This window comes from Trichosurus vulpecula, chromosome 1 (assembly GCF_011100635.1).
Source record: "Trichosurus vulpecula isolate mTriVul1 chromosome 1, mTriVul1.pri, whole genome shotgun sequence".
In the NCBI taxonomy this organism is placed as follows: Eukaryota; Metazoa; Chordata; class Mammalia; order Diprotodontia; family Phalangeridae; genus Trichosurus; species Trichosurus vulpecula.
Genome location: NC_050573.1, coordinates 362,173,385 through 362,189,354, shown reverse-complemented (window position 1 = coordinate 362,189,354; position 15,970 = coordinate 362,173,385). Strand labels below are relative to the sequence as shown.

Sequence of the window (15,970 nt, the reverse complement as noted above, 5' to 3'; positions counted from 1 at the left end):
AAGCAGGATAACAGGCTCTTAGGAATATAACTTGGAAAAACTAGACTCAATTTACATATTTTGATATAGAATGTCTTCCACAGAAACTTCTTCTGTACTGATTCAAGGATTATCTTTTACCGTATTCGTGTGAAAAGACAGTCTAAAATATTTTTTTAAACCAATACCAAAAACAAAACTGATTTCATATAGGCCAGCCTTAGCGAAAACTATGACCCCAAACTATGGCTCAGATTTGGACTAATATAGTAAATAGATGTTTACTCTTAACTAAATCATTTCTCTATTATGCAGGAATCTATCTTTCTACTAAATCATTCCAGAGGTCCTAAGAAGGTACAAATCTTCTCCATTTGGGGGGAAAGGTCAAGCCTGGCCACCCCTGATTCTCTAAAGCGTACCACCATGCCTCCACTGCTGCTTCATTCAGCTCATGTAAGCCCCTTCTCCCACTAATGAGTTCTTCCAGGAACCTCCATTTTGGGAAGAAGTCAAGAATGACCATCTGTCCAGTCTTAGCCACCATATCCCTACTTCTTCCCTTCCCCCTACTGATTTTCAGCTGCTCATGTATAGGCTGCTTTCCTCCATTACAATGTATTCTCAGTTAGGCCATGAACTGTCTTGTTGCTTCTATTTAGGACTTCTACAACTCAAGAAGAGTGAGGCTGACAACTCTGTGCAAAGCTGACTCACTTAAATCCAACTCACACACACGTCAAGACATCACCCAGTAATGTTACTGGTCCTCTTCAAAAACAAAGGATGAACAACAACCTAACTCTGGCACTTAGCACAGGCTGGCATAATACTTGTTGACCAACTGGTATTGTTCAGTTGTTTTCAGTCATATCACATTCCCAAAAATAGTAATATTTAAGAGAGCAGATAGACATAATTCTAACCCAGTGCAAGCCCTCACTTCCTTCTTACCCTTCTGGCAGGAATTAAAGTCTTCCTTGGACAAAGTGGGTGGGGGGCAGGCTAGAGATGTCTATTCTGCCTCCCTTAGAACGAAACAACAGCATCCTTGTGCTAAAAGTAGAGGACAGCCCTTGCAAAATCAGTATTTTTTTTTTTGGCACGGCAACTGGGGTTAAGTGACTTGCCCAAGGTCACACAGCTAGTACATGTGTCAAGTGCCTGAGGCCGGATTTGAACTCAGGTCCTCCTGACTCCAGGGCTGGTGCTCTACTCACTGCAGCACCTAGCTGCCCCGCAAAATCAGTATTAACAGAAATACTGATGTCCGAAAAATGTTACTATTACATTTGAAATTTTGTGAGAAATTCTAAGAAAGCTAGAGGTTTGGATACAATAAATTTGGCATTAAGAACAAAAATTTCTTGCTTATATATTCAAGCCAACAGACAACAGCTGATACCATTAACATATCCTATTCAGGGACTGAGGAAAATCTGGAGAAAAGGTCTGCCATTTCACCAAAATGCCTTCCTGGTGCCTCCAAAGATGCTAATTGTGTGTGTGTGTGTGTGTGTGTACACACTTATATACATGTATACATATTTCTGTTAATACTGGACATATACAGGTATGTGTGTGTATATATGTATGTATGTATGTGTATATATATATATACATATACATACACACACACACACACACACACACACACACACACACACACACACACATACCTGGTTGTTTTATACAACAAACAATCATTTCTAGTAACCTGACTTCCATCTATGCCAGCACAAAGCATCCTGCTGCCAGCCTAATCTCCTGTCTCTTGATGTGTCTCCCTTTTGACCTCAGGCTTTTGATCTCCTCATGTGCTTGTCCCTTGAGGGAAGAAGAAAAGGAAAGTCAGTGGGGAGAGAGACGTCTTTCTCCTGCTATTTCCTCTCCTACCTAGTCTCCAGCCTTCTGAAGGAAGAGTAGTAGTGAAATGGAACTTCCATCTTGTGCCTTCCATCTTGTGTTGCCCTTCTCTCCAAAATGTTCATCACTGAGTGGAAGGTGCCACTCTTCTGGAAATGGGGTTTAGATGATGACCTACAGGAATTCAGGATCGCCGGGACATGTAGGGTATGAACAGGTTTGGAACATTCTCAAATATGGTCATACCCTACACATCCCAGTGATACTGAACACCTGTAGGTTATCATCAAAACCCTATTCCTCAACACCATATGATTGCTTATTTGAGGCATCTAGATGGTAAGTACAGACCTGGGCCTAGAATAGGGAAGACCTAAGTTCAAATCTGTCCTCAGACATTTACTAGTTGTGTGATCCTGGGCAAGTCACTTAACCTCTCTTTGTCTCAGTCATCTACCTCATAAGGATGCTGTGAGAATCAAATATGATTATATTTATAAAATGCTTAGAACAGTGTCTGGCACATAGTAGGAGCTATACACTTATTCCCATCTTCCATCCGTGCCCTCAAACCTCCTACCCCAAAATCCCAACCAAACGCCACTCACCTCTTTCTTTGTGCCACCTGCAATGCCTGTTCCATAGGCAACAAACTCCCCTTATCCTAAATCTTTTTCTCTCCCACTTCTTCCTACTAGTTGTTATCAAAACCTGGCTTCCCCGGATGACACATCCTCCCTGGCCACCTTTTCCATTACTGACTATACCTTCACTCATTCTCCTCAGCAAACTGGTCAAGAGGGGAAAGTTGGAATACTTCTCACTCTTTACTGTCACTTCCGGTTCTACCCCCTACCTCCATCACTCAGTAACCTCTTCTCCTTTGAGGTTCATGCAATTCATAATTCCCACTCAAACAAAATCCTAATAACTATTTATTGTCTATAGACGCCGAGGTGGGTTTCCTTCCTTGTTCAATAAGTTTGATACCTGGCTAACAATTTTTCCCACCTAACCTTATATTGGATACATATTGTCTCTTCTTCAAATATCCTAAGCACTAAGTTTCTCAACCTATTTATTCACTTCCAATAACCTACTCCTTCAGCCACACAGAGGGATGGTCATACCCTTGATCTTGCCATCACCCACAAATATACCGCCTATGGGCAAGAATTCCAAAATTCCCTTATCTGACATTGGTTATCCACCTCTCTCTCTGCTTTCCCTCACCAAACCCTGCTTCTTATCCACACTACAACCTCTAATCTCTCAGTTCTCTTCTAGGCTATCTCCCCTTCCATTGGCCACTGTCTCCTCTTTTCCCCATCTTGACCCCTTTATAAACTAGCTCAACTCTTATACTGTCATCTTCCTTTAAGTCCTGGACCCCTTATCATATCACTAATTTCACTCTGCCAAGCCTCAGCCAAGGATCACCCATACCATCTAACACCTTTGCTCCTACATTTTGCACCAGCGTGTTGCTTCTGATTTCATCATTCCAATGAAACTGCTCTCACCAAAGCTGCCAGTGATCTCTTGACTGCCAAATCCAATGGCCTTTTCTCAATTCTCATTCTCCTTGACCTCTCTGTAGCCTCTGACACTGCTCTCCTCCTTGATACTGTCTTCTTTCTAGGTTTTCAGGACTCCCCTCTCTCCTGGTTCTCCTCTTTTCTGACCATTTCTTCTCAGTCTCCTTTGATTCTTGTCTAGATAATGCCCTCCAACCTTTAGGTGTCCCACAGGGTTCAGTCCTGGGCCCTCTTCTATTCTCCCTCTATGCTACTTTACCTGGTGATCTCATTAGCTCCCAAGGATTTAATTACCATCTCAATGCTGATGATTCTTAAATCCACCTATCCAGCCCTAATCTCTCTGCTGACCTCCAATCTCATATCAACTGCCTTTCAGATATATCAAACTGCATGCCAAATAGTAATCTTAAACCGGACATGTACAAAACAGTTCTGATTATATTTCCCCTTGAGCCTTCTCCCAACCTCCAACTCCTGTAACTTCTGTATTACTAAAGAAAGCAACACCACCATTCTAGGCCCTCTGGCCCTAGATGTCATCCTGGACTCCAAACTATCTCTCACCCTCCCAAATTCAATCTGTTACCAAGGCCTGTCAATTTCACCTTAGTAACATCTCTCAAATACTCCACCTTCTGTTCTCTGATATTGCCACCACCCTAATACAGGCCCTCATCATCACATGCTTAGGCTATTTAAATAGCCTGTTGGTGGGTCTGCCTGCCTCAAGTCTCTCCCCACTCTAATCCATCTTCCAAAGTAATTTCCTAAAACACAGGTCCAATCGTGTCACCCTCCCCATATATACTCAATAAACTCCAGTGGCTTTCTATCACCTATAAGACCCAACAGAACTTACTGTTTGGTATTCAAAGCACTTACTTCACCATCTAGTTCCATTTTCCCCTACCTTCCCAAATCTTCTTACACCTTATTCCCTGCCATATATTCTTCAATCCAGTGAGACTAGCCTCCTTGCTGTTCCAGGAAAAGACTCTCCATTTCTCAGCTCCAAGCATTTTTTTTTTTTGCTATGCCTTATGCCTAGAACCGCTCTCTCTCATTTCTACCTACTGAAACTCCCCATTCCTGAGGCAAGAAAAGTAGTCTTTTCTACCATCAGATTCCCCACAGAAAGTACCCAGCGCACTGTCTTCATCATGGCAGACAACTCCCAATACACTGTCTCCATCCCTCTTCACCCACAGGAATATTCATCAGTGAAACCCTCCCCCCTCCAACAAACTAAGGTCTCCTTCCTTCCCCCTCTCCCTTTTCAATTTCTCCACTCTCCTCCCATCCACTCTGTTGCTGGCTCTTCTCTTACTGAGACCACAAGGATCACATTCCCCTCATTGCTAGACCTTGTTTTGATCTGGGCACATCACACATTTCTCTCTACCTCCCCTTTCTTCCCTCTCTCTTTTTCATGGACCTTTCCATGTTCTATTGTGATCCCACAAAAAGCACTGATTCCCCCGTAGGTAGGCAGGGTATCACCAGATTCTGTTCACGATGCCCCCAGGACTGTTTCTTCACTGTTAGTTACCCCCATCGGACTTCTGCCTTCATTTGTCTCTTTGTATACATTTAGAAAAAAGTCTCTTACTGGTCTCTCTGCTGTTGCTTTTGCTGTCCTTGGCCATTGTATTTGTTCATTCTTCCTGCACTTGTTCAAAAACAAATAGTATCTGCAGTTCTGGTTTTCTTTCTAAAACTGTTTCAAAAGCCTCTTTATTAATGAACATCTTTTTTCATCTATAGCTAAACTCATATTTGAAGGATAGGTCACCCTGGGCTGCATCCTGAGTTCCACTACTCTTTGGAAAACATTATTCCATTCCTTCCTGCTTTCTGGTGGGTGCAGAATAGTCTTGTGCTGTTCGAATATTTTTTCCTTTGTATTTGAAGAGTTTTCTCCTGATTGCTTGGAGAACTTGGTGTTTCTGAATTGAATTGTTAAATTTAACCACTATTTGTCTTTTAGTGTGCAGCCTTGAATATTTTTTGAAGGCAATCTAAAAATTCTTTCAATTAGAATTTCATTTTCTATGTTCAGAAGTTTTGACAGTTTCCTTGTATTATTTCTTGCATTATGGTGTTCAATTTTTTTTCATCTTGTCATGTTTTTCTGGGGGACCTCTGATCCTTTGGCTGTCTCTATGTATCCTGTCTTCAAAATTAATATGTTTTGCTTTCATAGTGACGATATTTTCTTTTAATGTTAGTTTTTTGCTTCTCTTCTTTTAGATTGTTTCTCTTTTCTGTATATTTGCATTCCCATTCTATTGTTCTCTCACTTGTTGCTTGGTGAGACTTGCCATCAAAAGTTCAGTTCCATATTTTCCCCTTTGATTATTTTTCTGTTAGACTTATCCAAAACTGAGAGAGGGACACTGAAGTCTCTTGTCACTTTCGTATTATTGTCTATGTATTCTAGTGGCTCAGTTACTGTTTCCTTAATGAATTTGGATGCTGAGGCATTTGGAGCAAATGAATATGTGGTATTCCTTTTAGCATAATGTAATTTCCTTGTTTACTGCTTTTGTTTTTTGAATGTTTGTTTCTGCTTTCTCATATAGCATGACTGCAACTTGTTTTTTTTATTCCCTCGATGCATAGTAAAAAATAACAATAAATTTCCACTCCCTCAATTTTGTTTTTTAAATGTTTAAACGTGTTTCCTATATGCAACAAATTGTAGGGTTTTTTCCTTAATCTGTCACACTTAGTTTTATTAGATTAATTAATTCATTCACATTTAAAATTATGAGTTAGGCTTATATTTTCCTTCATTTGTTTCTAATATTGGTTCTTCTAAGTTATGATTTGTCCCCCCTCTTTTGCTGTAAACACAATACTATTTCTCTTCAGTAACTTTAGTTTAATAATTTTTAAGATAGTCTTACTCCCATTTGAAAAATGGTGGCAGTGGGGGAGGGGGGTTCTGATTGAGTCTGAGTTGACATTAGTCCATGGGATTTTTACTTTAATTTCCTAATGTCCAAGGCCATGGAAGACAGCTGAGATTGCTTTGTTTGGTGCATAATTTCTGTTTTGGAGAGGTCTGAGATGTCCATAAGGATCAGAAAAAAAGTCTAATCTTCCATTTTATTGGTCACATGATAGGTAAGTCTCACCAATGACTTCTTAATTCCTTAGAATATCTTTCTTTCCATTTCACTTATCCACAATATTGCTTTCTCTTCCCTAGGCTTTCACAACTCCTCTCTGGCTTCTCATACCTAAAAGAATTCCTTCTCAAACTCCTTTCATTACCATTCCCTTGTGTGTCAAGTGTTGATGCCTTCCAAAGTCCTGCCAAAGGCCAACTTCTTATCTATCTCAATGATCTCATCTACTCCCATGAGTTCAATGTTCACTTATATGAAGATGACTTCCAAAACCATAAAAATCCTGAATTTCCTCCCTAAACTTCCATTTGGCATCTCCAACTACCTGCCAGGTATCTTTAACATAGATCATCCAACCATGTCTTAAACACCAGAGATCCAAAACAAATGTGCCTTTAAACTTTTCTATGATGATATCACCATCCTCTCAGGCACCCAGGCTAACAATCTCAGAGTAATTCTAGATTCTTTCTTATCCCTTTCCTACCATATCTAATCAATCAGCTGCCAAGTGATTTTGATTCTACCTCCTTCAATAGCCTTCACATTTACATTGCTACCAATTGATGTCAAGGTCTCGTTACCTCCCTTCCAGACCACTGAGTAGCTTCTTAGCTGATCTCACTACCTCTGCTGTTTCTTCTACAAACCACTCTTCATAAAGTCATACTAATATTTACAATACAGGAGTCTCAACATATCATTTCTTTATTTAAAAGCCTTCCAGAGCTTCAGTAACTTTCAAAAGCCTGCTTCCTATAGGACAAAACAAAAACTCTTTAAGCTGGTATTAAGGCCCTCTACAATCTGGTTACAACCTATCTTTAGCAGCCTTATTTCAGAGTACTTCCATTTACACACACTGTATTCAATCCAAAGTGTACTGACTGTTCTTCAAACTAAAGATAATATTGCCCACCACTGCATATTAAAAGATAATTCACACTCACTTCTAACTCTCCCCTATCCCTCATCTAGGATGTACGCCTCATGCTTGTCGTTCAGAAAGAATTCTCTTTCTTTAAGGCTCAGTTCATGTGCTACTTCTTAATCATGAAGCTAAGTGTTCTCTCCCTCCTTAAATTTTCTAGAGCCCTTTGTCCCCAACACATTCCACCTTCTGTTATATTTATGCATACATATCAGACCCCTGTTAGTAGAATCTAAATTCACAATGACAAGGTTACTTTTTATGATCTTTGAATCCTTAGCTCCAAGAACGTCTTACACATAGCACACACTTAATATGAATTATTTAATGAAATGAGAGCCAAAAGTGCTCAGCTACAGGTATTGCCTGCATGAAATTGTGTAAGGGAGAATTATACAAGAAAGGTATAATAAGGAATTAGAGATGCTGAGCCAGAACACGAGAGCTATATTCATGTACTTGAAAGGTCATCACACTAAACAGATTATTAGATTTGAATTTTGCCCCAGATTGCAATATAGCAACGACATATAAATTTCACAAAAATATAAATTTCAACTGGAAGTAAGAGAAAGCTTCCCAACAATTACAGTTGTTCAGTTCATTGAGAGATTAGCTGGTCTATTTTACAAGCTTTTCCTGAGACATTTCTTCATAACTGGAATAAAACATTTTGTAAAGTACAAAGTGCTACATAAGTGTCAGTATAATCAATCTTGAAAGTACTGTGAATTGCACAAATACCAAATGTGAAAATAAGGAAAGCCTATTTAATATGTGCCTAAAGTTCTAATTTTGTTTCATAAAGTTGTTTGGTGAACCTCAGATTTTCTGTAACTCCAAGATTTACACTAGATATCTAGACTGATCAAATATCTATTTTAGCCAAATTGGAAGTTAAGAGATAGTTAAGGAAGTAATTTGACAACAACAACAACAAAATCCAAATAAGAGGAGCTCTGGCCTTAAATGTTAGAGATCTATAGAAGGATGAAGACAAAAATGTTCCACTATGAATGAAAAACAAGAACACAGGATTGACATGAATAAATATAAAAAACCTAACTTTTTTCTTTATCTTTTTGTTTATCACAATGAAAAACTGAAAAAGGAATATAAAGATTAATAAAATAACTTTAAGCAGAAGAAGCTTTAGAAATCTAAAGCAGTTAAGTTCAGCCTCTCTGGGAGAGAGAACAACAAAAGGTATACGGGTTTCCTTATCTAGTGAGACAGTGAGTGAGGGAGAGAGAGAGAGAATAAGAGAGAAAGTGTGTGAGTCAGTGTGAGTGTGTGTATGAAGGTGGTACAATGGACAGAGCACAGGCCCTGGAGTCAGGAGGACCTGAGTTCAAATCTGGCCTCAGACACTTGACACTTTACTAGCTGTGTTATCCTGGGAAAGTCACTTAACTCCAACTGCCTTGCAAAAAAATAAAAAAGATATGACTGAAAATACCAGTCTCTCTCTCTCTCACACACACACACACACACACTCACACACACATGCACATACAAGTACATGTATGTATGTGTGTGTGTATACACACATACATATATATGGGCTTTTGAGACTAAATTAAAAGATAAGCAGAAATAGAAAGAAGTGTTAAATCAAGAGAGAAAGTAGGAAGGACCTGCATAAATTTAATCAGTGTGGGAAACTCCAGCAATGGAAATTCTTTTCACTTATGCAGAGTCACAACTTTGTAACTTTGTGATAATTGTCTTAAAATTGCTAGAGGCCCCAAGAGGTTAAATGACTTGCCCATGGCCACATAGATAGTATGCGTAAAAGACAGTACTTGAACCCAAGTTTTCCTGCTTCAAGGCTTGCTCTATATCCATCATTCCTGTCTCTCACAAAGTTAAATATTCAAAAAGCCAAAAGCTTCCGACAAACAAAACAAAAAATACGTACAGAATTATCTCATGTTTATGTTAGCTTTGAGCACACTAGTGCAGGCAACGAAAAGTGGGCTACAAACTCAATTAAAATAGCAGATTCACTGCAGTTTCTACAGAAGAACTGGCTACACTACAATTCCTTTAAAAATTTCTAAGTTATATATTTCATAACCTAACACTAAAAGATCTAAAGTTTGAACAGCTGAATTACTGGTTACATAAATGTTAAATTATTTTTATTCTAACACTTGATATGCTAATGAAATCATGATGTTCTAATGCATGGAATTTAAAATTAAAGTTGCAAAGTCGACACTGCAATATGGTAGCTTCTGGATAGGTACTGTTAACCTACCCAGACTCATTTTATAATTGCATTTATTTCCTCTATCATATTTCTTGCTGATCCTACTCCTACTTTTCAAAGGTTATAGCATTCTCAACAACCAGCACCAGATCCCATGATTGATGTAGATGGCAAGATCTAAGTTGTTCTAGTTACCAAAGTGGCCTCTCATCATTAAGGTTCTTTTCCATCTGGAATGAGATAGGAGACTGGGAGCTCTCTCCGGCTGATAACTAAGAATATAATTAGCAGATTTCATATATTGAGAAATTCAATCATTGACTACTTCTATATATTTTTTATTTAAAATAGTGGCTAAGAAGTAACTATCACCTCCATTTTTCAACCATTTCATACTGTACTGTACTATGAATAACATTTGAATAAAATGATAAACATAAAAAATAAGATAACAGCTAAGTACACTGAATATTTTGCTCTTCCCTATCTTTAACTGTTGGAAGAATTCCTCAAAAACCTAACAAAGCCAAGAATGTATCATTTTATTTGGTAACAGAGATTTTTTAAAAAGATTAAGTACGTACATTTTCCCAACTGAGTATTAAAATATACAAACATAATCTTAGCATGCTGCAGCTGTATTTTTTTTTTCAAAATTCTAAAAATTAACTCACCATCACCAGCAGGTAGCCCTCTCTCCTTTTTCTCATCACATTTGTTGCAGTCACTGAAGTAAAGCAGCAGAAACATATCCAGAAGTACCCAAATCAAGGAGGTGGCTAGGACCACCTTACAATATGCAAATTTTCTCATGGCACTTTAAATAAAATGCAAAAATTCTTTAAAATATATAAATATAGAAATATCTCCAAGATAACTTCAAATCAGTTTCATGAGAAATCACCTTCACAACCTGTAATGAGAAAAATAAAAAAAACTCAAATTAATAAAAAAAAACAGAAAACTAGGAAAACAAATTATAAGATTAATGTAGTATTTACTTCAAATTTTTATATCAGTACTAAACCTGACCAAGAGATGTTCAAACTAGATTGTCACCCTAAAACGCTAATTGTAAATGCTTCGTTTTTGCCAACATTTACATTGTTTTCTACTTAAAACTGCAGACCATGAATTTAAGAAAGATTTCAATCCAATTTACTTCAATATTTATTAATTTTGTTTTCAGAGATTTATGAAAATTTAAGAGTTTAATATAATTTTCTTAATAGTAGCTAAAATTTATGTAGCACCTACTATGTGCCAGGTACTTTGCTAGGCACTTTACAACTGTTATCTCATTTGAGTAGCACAGTAACCCTGGGAGATAGGTGCTATTATTATTTCCACTTTACACATGAGGTAACTGAGGCAAACAAAGGTTAAGTGACTTGCCCAGAGTCATATAAGCTAGTAGTGTCTGAGGTCCAATGTGAAACAATTGCAGGCCTGGCACTCCATTCACTGCACTACGTGGCTTCGCTTATCACCAAAACCTACTGAATTTCCTTAAAAGTAGGGCTTAGGACCATGTCTTGGAAATCATATGGTTTGACTCCCCTGCCAATTTAAATAGATAAGGAATCTATAGCCCAGAAAAGTTCAGGTTCACATGATTTAGATGAAAATACCAAATCTAAAAGTTCATTATGTAATCAATCATTACAACAACAATGCCTTAAGATGAGATATAGAATAAGATACAATTATGAACTGTTCTACGCTTTTAAACTTAATTTTTAATTAAATTACACCAGACATGAAAAAATATTTTATAATGTTGATAAGGAACTCAACAAAACATTAAGAAATTAAAATTTCATCTTAATTAATTACAAGGGAAAAGGCTACAAAGCACTGCATAACCATTAATGAATTCTTTTTAGTGGATTGCAGTGAAAGTGTACCTAGGTAGCTTCTCCTTTACTTTGTGTAATATCAGGCTAACGGAATTTTTGAAGTATAAGATAATTAAATGGTAAATAAAGAACATAAATATTTATAAAAGAACAAAAAATGCTGCTAGTGCATCATCATCTACCCAACTCCTATTCTTTTACCCCTACACGCTGGACATACTAGTCTTCCAAGACTAATATGAAATGATGCAAAGTAAAGTGAGCAGAACCAGTAAAAAAAAATTCACACAATCATATTGTAAAGATAATCAACTCTGATCGAGACAATGACCAACCATAATTCCAAAGGATTCATGATGAAATGGGCTATCCACCTCTACAGACAGAGCTGGTTGAGTGACTGAGAGTGCAGAATAAAGCATAGGCCTGCCTCTCTCTTTTTGACATGGCTGATACAGGAATTTGTTTTGTATGACTATACATATTTGTAACAGGTTTTGATTCTCTCAACTCTTCCATGAGAAGGGGAAGTAGAAAAGGGAGAGAGAGAATTGAGAATTGAAATCAAAATAAGATTAAATTTTTAAATGAAAGAGAATAGACACTGAAAGGTCTCATCAAGTTGGGACAGATGTGAGTATGGATGGTTCAATCAAGGTACTTCATGCCTATTTATCAAAAATCAGTCTAGCTTTAGATCAGAGAAATTCATCACCAGAAGACGTACCATCAGGTAAATTCTATAGGCCATAGAATTCATGAATAATACTAAAGCAGCAGAAATCAAGGCCTGAGTTCAAATCTTGTCTCTTCCACTTACTACTGTGAGGGCATGAGCAAATCACTTAACTTCTCTGAGAGTCTACTTCCTAATCTATAAAGAGGGGATTGGATGAGATGGCCTTTAAGGTCTTTGCAGTTTTAAATTTATGATACAATGATCTTTCTGATTCAGTATGATCATAAAATAGGTCAAACAAAAAGTCCTTTTTTCCAGGGAGAAAAAAAAAAGGTTTAAATTATGCTTAAAGGGGGGAAAAATGAATAGCCTAAAGTATGCTACACTTAAAGGTCACAAAATACCACATTTTGACAAATTCAGTGATTCATTTGACATTATAGCAAAAAGTCAGTGTAGATTATCATATATATCCTGTACTATTTCATTTTGGTGCTTATTTGAAACATCAATAAATATAACTTAAGAATTAAAATTCTCTGGTATTTGAAACACAGGAATTCTACTTAGCTTTCCAAAAAGACAGAGATAAGACTGGACATCTGTAATTGCCAATGAACTTTATATTCAAAATAAGCCTCGAAACACAAAAGTGACTATTTTTATAGAAAATTCTTAAGGAACAGCATTTCTTCTATTGACACAAAACAGTTCTGTGTTGGTAATATAATATATAAATACAGCTGGCATCATTGTTATATAATATATCAATTAAATATAGCTACTACAACTGATCTAATGCCACAATTCCCCTTTAGAAGTATACTGAACACAAGAGCATTAAAAAGGAACTTAAGTTATACTCTAAGCTACAAGCAATTTTTTTCCTATACTAAATAAATTATACCACTGTATTTCTCAAGCCTAATCTACTATGAAATAAGTATTTGTATAAATTCAATCTTGGATTCAGTAAGCCATTAATTTGAAAGGAAAAATATGCTTAAGACATTAACCCTTATGAAGTAAATACTAATCCAAACTGATTGGATAGCATAAGAAGATCTTCTCTGACATGACTGGAACATAGCAAAGAAAACCAATGTTAAGGATACCTCTTCAGCTAAGTAGGGCTACCACTTGGTAATTATGAGGATCACAATTTTCTATTTGTCTATGTATGTAAATGTTGGCTCCTGCTATAGAAAATATTAAGTTCCTTGAATTCAGAGTCTGTTTAATTTTTTTGTATCCCCAGTGTCTAGCACAAAGCAGACACTTATTAAATGCTTGCTGAATGATTACAGCTGGCATTTGATAAATTCTCTGACCAAAATAACCACATCTATGAGTATTAAGTGCTACAAAAATCAACAACGTATCTGTTCTCTTTAATTGCAAATCACTCTACCATAATATCCTTCATGCCAACCTCTAACTTAAAGACAGACATGAGAAATCACGGTTACCTAAGAATTTTTCTAGTCCTTTGGGACAATACTCTTTAGGGAGCAACTTGAGGTTACCCTGGTAAGGGTCTCCAAATCCCACAAATGCACAAAACTGAAGAATCACAGCAGAGAACACTTGGGTGAGAACTAAACAAAGAGAGGCAACGCAGATGTGACAGTGGAGTCTATATTTGATTATACTTAGATATAAGTTTGGAGGGGGAGTATGGTATCAAAGAGAGCTCCAGACTTAGAGTAAGGAGAGTCAAGTTTGAGTCTCCCCTCTCACAATTCCAAGGTTTTGATTATGCACTAATCATTTAACTGCTCTAAATCTCCATTTCATAATTTGCAAAGGGAGATGATGATTACCCAGAAGGATCGTTATGAAGATCAAATGGGATAATTTAGTTAAAGGTTTGTAAATTTTAAATCACTATATGCATGGCAATTTCTTACTATTCTGTTTGTTAGACTTCACGGAAAACTTTACAGCAACATATGTACAAATCGCACGAAGTGAGAGGGCATGGTAAGATTGCAGTCTGAATTGTTGGAGGGAGTACCCATATTGGTAAGATCATGGATCCATCAAAGTCCATCCTAACAGAAGGAGGAAATAGATTGTGATTTGCTGATACATAACACACAAAAACTGACACTGGAACAAAGAATAGTTTTGATGTCAGATTATCTAACCATCAATATCATCAAAATAACAGGTTTATTTAGCATTTGAAGATTAATAAAATATTTTGGGTGCTTTATTTTTGTATATATCATTTGAGAGGCTGTCAAAGAATTGCACATTTTACACATCCCACATTTTACAGGTAAGAAAACTGGCTCAAAGAGATTAAATACTGGACAAAGTATGACAGTGAATTCAGAGCAAGGATGTGAAGCCAAGTTTAATTCTAAGTCCAAAAACACGAGGTCCTTCTATCAAAATCAAGCATGCTAGAAATCCTTAAACTGTACTGATAAAAATCTGTTTTAGGAAGTAAAAGAAAACAAGAAGAGAACTGTTACTTCAGATTGGATTCTAAGGAAAAGAAGAAACAGAAATAACAGGAACCTTGGAAGAAAACGGTCATTTAATTCAAGAGTACATGTTTAGCCAAAGGTAAAGACCACTGGAATTAGTGTAAACTAGAATTAGTGTAAAGAGCCTGGGTTCAAAATCTCAGTCCTGATACTTACTACTATGACCTGTATAAACTGTGAGCAAGTTATCTAACCTCTCTGGGCACCAGTTTTCTCACCTGTAAAATGGGACATCTAAACTAAATGACATCTTTTGTAGCCTAATCTCTTATTTTATAGGTTGGGAAACTTATATGGGAAACCCTTACAGGTTGAGAAACTGAGGTTCAGGGAGACTAAGTGAATTGATCAAGATTAGTCAAGGATTAGCAAATGAAAATTTGAACCTAGGTCCTCTGAATCAAGTCAGTGCTCTTCCCACAAATTGGTAAGTCAGTCAACAAGTGTTTATTAAATACCTACTAAGTGCCAGGCACAGTACTAAGTGCTAGGGATACAAAGGCAAAAGACAGTGCATGCTTTCAAGAAGTTCATAGTCTGGGGGCGGAGCCAAGATGGCGGCTGGAAAGCAGGGACTAGCGTGACCTCCCTGCCGAGTCCTTCCAAAAACCTACAAAAAATGGCTCTGAACCAATTCTAGAACTGCAGAACCCACAAAACAGCAGAGAGAAGCAGGGCTCCAGCCTAGGACAGCCTGGATGGTCTCTGGGTGAGGTCTATCCCACACGGAGCTGGGAGCTGGGAGCGGAGCAGAGCCCAGTGTCCTGTGGACCAACCAGAACAGGAGCCGGGCGGAGTGGGCCCTAACGCCCTGAATCAGTGAGCTGCGGCAGTTACCAGACTTCTCAACCCACAAACACCAAAAACAGCGGAGAAGGTTAGTGGGAAAAGCTGCGGGAGTGGAAGGAGTTCATGGTTCGGCTTCCAGCCCTGGGGGGGGGGGGGGGCCGCGGAGGTGGGGCAGCTACAGCTGTTGTTACTTCTGGCCCCAGGCCCACCTGGTGGGAGGAATTAAGTGGTGGATCAGAGCAGGACTGCAGAGCCTGCTGAAGATCTAAGCCCAGTCTGGGTTGGGGGTTCTTGGGGAAGGAGGAGTGCTGGTGTGCCACAGCTGGCACATCCCCCCCAAACGTGGAACATAGAACTCTTTAGTCTACAAGCAGTCGTACCCCACTGAAAAACTCAAGGGTCAAGTTAGTTGGTTGGGAATATGGCCAGGCAGCGAAAACGCACCCAGATTCAGTCTCAGACTTTGGATTCTTTCTTTG

General features: G+C 37.9%; 1 protein-coding gene across 1 annotated transcript in view; it reads right to left on the bottom strand.

The window, feature by feature from the left end:
• The window catches only part of GALNT1 (polypeptide N-acetylgalactosaminyltransferase 1), a 179,074-nt gene that overhangs the window by 107,567 nt on the left and 55,537 nt on the right, over positions 1 to 15,970 (bottom strand). The window contains exon 2 of the mRNA XM_036765028.1: positions 10,341 to 10,579. Within this exon, the coding sequence (XP_036620923.1) occupies positions 10,341 to 10,479 (139 nt within the window). The 5' untranslated portion in view covers positions 10,480 to 10,579. The remainder of the gene's footprint in view (positions 1 to 10,340; positions 10,580 to 15,970) is intronic.